Source organism: Meleagris gallopavo, chromosome 2, assembly GCF_000146605.3.
Source record: "Meleagris gallopavo isolate NT-WF06-2002-E0010 breed Aviagen turkey brand Nicholas breeding stock chromosome 2, Turkey_5.1, whole genome shotgun sequence".
In the NCBI taxonomy this organism is placed as follows: domain Eukaryota; kingdom Metazoa; phylum Chordata; class Aves; order Galliformes; family Phasianidae; genus Meleagris; species Meleagris gallopavo.
Genome location: NC_015012.2, coordinates 41,014,044 through 41,018,352, shown reverse-complemented (window position 1 = coordinate 41,018,352; position 4,309 = coordinate 41,014,044). Strand labels below are relative to the sequence as shown.

General features: G+C 37.5%; 1 protein-coding gene across 2 annotated transcripts in view; it reads left to right on the top strand.

The window, feature by feature from the left end:
• Window positions 1–4,309, top strand: part of KIF25 (kinesin family member 25) — a 30,341-nt gene that overhangs the window by 11,295 nt on the left and 14,737 nt on the right. For both annotated transcript variants that reach the window (XM_031552434.1, XM_010707050.3), the window contains 2 exons: window positions 328–395; window positions 3,951–4,025. In XM_031552434.1, coding sequence (XP_031408294.1) covers window positions 328–395; window positions 3,951–4,025 — 143 coding nt within the window. The remainder of the gene's footprint in view (window positions 1–327; window positions 396–3,950; window positions 4,026–4,309) is intronic.

Here is a 4,309-nt window from a genome sequence, read left to right as displayed (position 1 = left end):
AAAACAATACTAGAAAAATAAATAATAGAAACTAGTCTACAATAGAAAAATAAAAAAAAAAAAAGAAGAAATCTTTTTGCTGTTTATTTACCTGCAGTGGTGATTAGAGAGGTTGGATTTCTAGATGTCTGGGTTTTCTGGGCATATAAGAAGCTTAGGTAATTGTTTGGATCTTTCTTACGAAACGTGCATATTTTGTGTTGGTTGTTTGTTAATAATCTGAATGTGCTCTAAGATCCTTACTTGTGATCTTGCTAATTCACTGCAGTGCAGTAAAAATGTTTCTGTTTTGTGACATTAACTGTAAATATTTTGTTCTTCTTGTAGGAAACTGTCCTTGTAAAGTCTAGCCGTCCTGGTCATGCACCAATAAATAAGACTTTTCAGTTTGAAAGGTGAGTAGACCCATGTAGCTGGAACATTTGTGTAGTGAAGGACAGTTTTTATAGTCGCTAGTTGAAAGGAAATGTTCTTTAAAAAATAAAATAAAAAAGAGAGAGAGAGAGAAAGAGAGAGAGTAGTGGCATGTGAAAAAGAGCTTCTCTGAGAGAATATCTGTGATGTGAGCACTTTCCTTGGAAGATGGCTGAGAACCCACATAAACAAACATGAGAGATTTTGAATGCAGGAGTAGGAGAGAAGGCTTTAGTTGGTCTTTGTGCCTTATTAGACTTATTAAACTTGATTGAAAGTCACATGCATCCAACATGTATTATATGGTCTAAATGAATGCTCTGAACAAGTTTCAGCTCAAGCTGCTGTAGGTTGGTCTAATGTTGCCAGTAACTTGCTTTCTTTGAGGTGTCCTTCTAAGAAGCTGCCTTTTTTCTGCTCAAGAAGCCTGAGGACTGCTGTTGTGTAGACTACCAAATGACTGAAAATTCTTGAGATAATGCAAATCTTGGGGAAGCTTTACTCACCTCAAAGGTTACAGGACTCCCTTGCTACAAGGCACATGCAACCTCTCACATGTTTGCAAAGTAATTCCTTTCACCCTCTTGCTATGCCTAATACAGACATACCAGTTGAAGTACATGCAGAATAATGCTGGAATTCAGTTCCACAGAGCAACGCAGTTAATGGTATTGACACTGGACTCCAGAACTGCTGTGACTCTGTACATGTGGTGCAGATCCTGATCATCAGGAAACGAGTTAGAAAAAAAAAAATGTAAATCCCCTAAAGAATGTCGTTCTTGGGGAATGTTTTTTCAGTGTCCCAGCACAGCTCTTTTTTATAAACAGAAGAGCATATGGTTCTTATGAACTCAAAAATGTTTATTTTTTTAGCAACATTTTATGGAACTAATAAATGTCGAAATATTTGATTTCAGCTCAGGAAGAAAATTCCAGCTTTCAGCATGTTATGCTTTTATAATTTTATTGGTGAATCAGTTAGCAAAATAAAAAGAAGCCTGGAATTTTCAAGGTGAAATTAACATTAATCATTACACAGGGGCAAATCTGTCATCATTCTGATAAAAATAAATGGGCTTATGGAAATAGATTCTCTGGATTTGCTGCATCTTTCATGGTCTGAGATAGCTAATTGTCTTGCATGCCTTTAGCCACTGTGATTACAGTGTAGCATAAACCAGTTGAAGCCAAACTGAAAATACTTCATTTCAGTGTTGGTAGAATTTGAAGCACAGGAGCTAAGGAGAGGCAGTAAAAAAGCCTTTAGGAAGTTGAGTAAATATTTGGAGTAGTTATTGTAACATTGAACCCCATGCCTTTCCTCTGAACTGCTACAGGTACCTCAACTTGACATAGTGAGCTACAGCTATGCTGATTTGTGGTGAAAGCACAGCCTGCTAAAACTGGCTGAGTTTAGCTTTAGCTGTGGCTGGTGACAACGTTTGCAGAGAGCCAAAGCCCTCAGTAGCAACTGAAGACAAATTTTTAATGTTCTTATCTCCTAAATACCTTTTAAGTTTGGTGGCTTGGTTTGTTGTTGTTTTTGTTTTTTAACGCAGTAGCTCTGAGGGAGATGTTTTGCTGTGTTAAGAAAAAGGTATCATTTCAATACAAATTGAATTATAGCCTGAGTTGGTTAAAATACAGGATTTGTGCTAATGAATATTTCATTGATTGCAGATGATAAATGAAACAGAGAAAAGTGCCTGGGAGCGCTTTTGCTCTTGTACTGACCTTGAAGATGTTATATGCAAAGCTTATAGAAGCATGTCCTTGTATGCATGCAAAGCGAGGATGGAGTATTGCTATTCGGTGTCTGTGTCCTCCCAATAAGAACTGCGCCACATCTCTGTGTATTTGTTGGTTTCTCCGTTTAGCATGACAGCATGTCAGCGGAATGGCAAGACAAGCAGTATTTGTCCATCGAGCCAGAAAAGTGCTCATATCCTGATTAAAGAGAGAACATTTTCATACAGCTTACAATTAGACTGTGGAACACGTTGCCACAGGATGTTACTCCAGGCCAGGAATTCAGAAACATGAAAAAGAAACTGAATGCTAATGCTAATCATATTTTTTTGAAGCAAAGATTCAACTCATGTTTCAGCTTTGAGACCAGTCTTGCAGCTCTCTCTAGGCAGAGATTAGTTACTCTGTCTCCCACCACCATACTGTTTTTTACTTCTTCTTGCCATTGTCAGAAGCAAAATACTGAAGTGATTTAAGTCTAATTCTGTATCTGTTCATCAGCAATCCCTCCGTACAGTCGTATTTGTGGAGAACACAAATACAGAATCTATGTTTGTGCAGTCTACAGACTGTAGTGATCAGATCCTGGTCAACATACAAAGCGCTTTGAATAAATGCTAAAGAGCCAACCATGTTCTCCATTCAGTTCAACTTCTAGCAACACTAGCCAAGGGTACTAGTACACTATATACACAGGAAAGTAACTATACTTTGTAATCTTTGCTGCTATCAAAATTCCTGTTAGTTATTTGGCTATAAAAAATAAAAAGCATGCACCACTGACTGGAGAACCGAGCTTAACAGAAAGCAACAAGAAAAACATCGCAACAAAAAGATAGCAGAAGAGGAAGCTTTTTCCAAAGAAAAAGATTCATACCTCAAATTTCTAAGTGTTGGCTATGATACTCATGTTGCAGATCTGGACCATCTTCTATAAACCACATTTGTTTGCTGACTATATTCTTGTGGAGGATACGTTTTTGGTATGCTAGAGAAGCAATGAATGAATTAGGATGCCTACGTTTTATAATCATAATTTCTTCCCTTTAATGATTTCTTATTTTCAGGTATTGGCTTTATATTGTATGAGGTTTATATTTGAGAAGGTTGGAGGAAAAATTTCTTGGAAGAGCCCTGTGTTGCCTTCTTTGTTTTTCGAATGTGAAAAGATGTTTGCAGTGGTTTTACACATAATTGTTTTGACCCACAAATTATATTGGCATTGCTCTTTTCCTAATAACTTAATCCATTTAATTTTCTTTCATTCACTTTAAAACTCACTTTGAAATATACATCATGACTCCAAAAAGGCAGGAGAGACCCTTGAAGTTCTAATTTACAGTCCCCTGGACTGCAATACAAAAGAAAAACAACCAAAAAACTTCTTTGGTGAATTCCGACCCCTCTCCTGCTTCAAGATTCTCTTCTGTAATGTGCCAGAGGTACATCCTACACACATTCCTACGTAACCTCTGGGACATGTTTCCCTCTAGCCAATTGAACAAAGTGGTGACTCCCAAGGAAGCTCAACTCTTCCTCATTACCTTTTAATTTCCTGGCATAGGAAGTCAGGTTTAGAGCAGCAGTGAGTAGTTCTGGTCTGCCAGCTTCATATTGCCAAGCTAAATAGATTTTTTTAAAACCCAATCTGTAAGTGCTATTGTCATAGAAATGTCAGCAGGTCACAAGCTTTATATCACAGGCCTACATTTTCCCTTGCCTGTGCTCCTCAATTATGCCAACGTACATACCTACGTCTTTTCTTCATTGCACTTTGCTCCTCAGGGTTTATAATGCTACTGAGTCTCAAGACACAGTGTTTGCAGACGTGGCCCCTTTGCTAACATCTCTCCTGGACGGGTAAGTTAAAAGGTGGGAGTAAAAAAGCTAAATGGTAATTCTCTACTGAAATTCATCCCTTAAGAAGGATTGCTTAATAGAGGCTGTCCTGCTGTGTTCTAAAGCAGTTTTCCTGTTTTCTTTCTAACAAACACTGAGTGAAAATTGTTTCTCCGTATAAAAAGAGAAAACACTGTTTACAAAAATTAGCATGACAGACAAATTTGGGAAAAAAAAGTAGGTTTTTTTTCCTCGGCTTTCTGGCAAATTTAAGCATTGCTTCTGATAGAGGATGCAATCTTTTT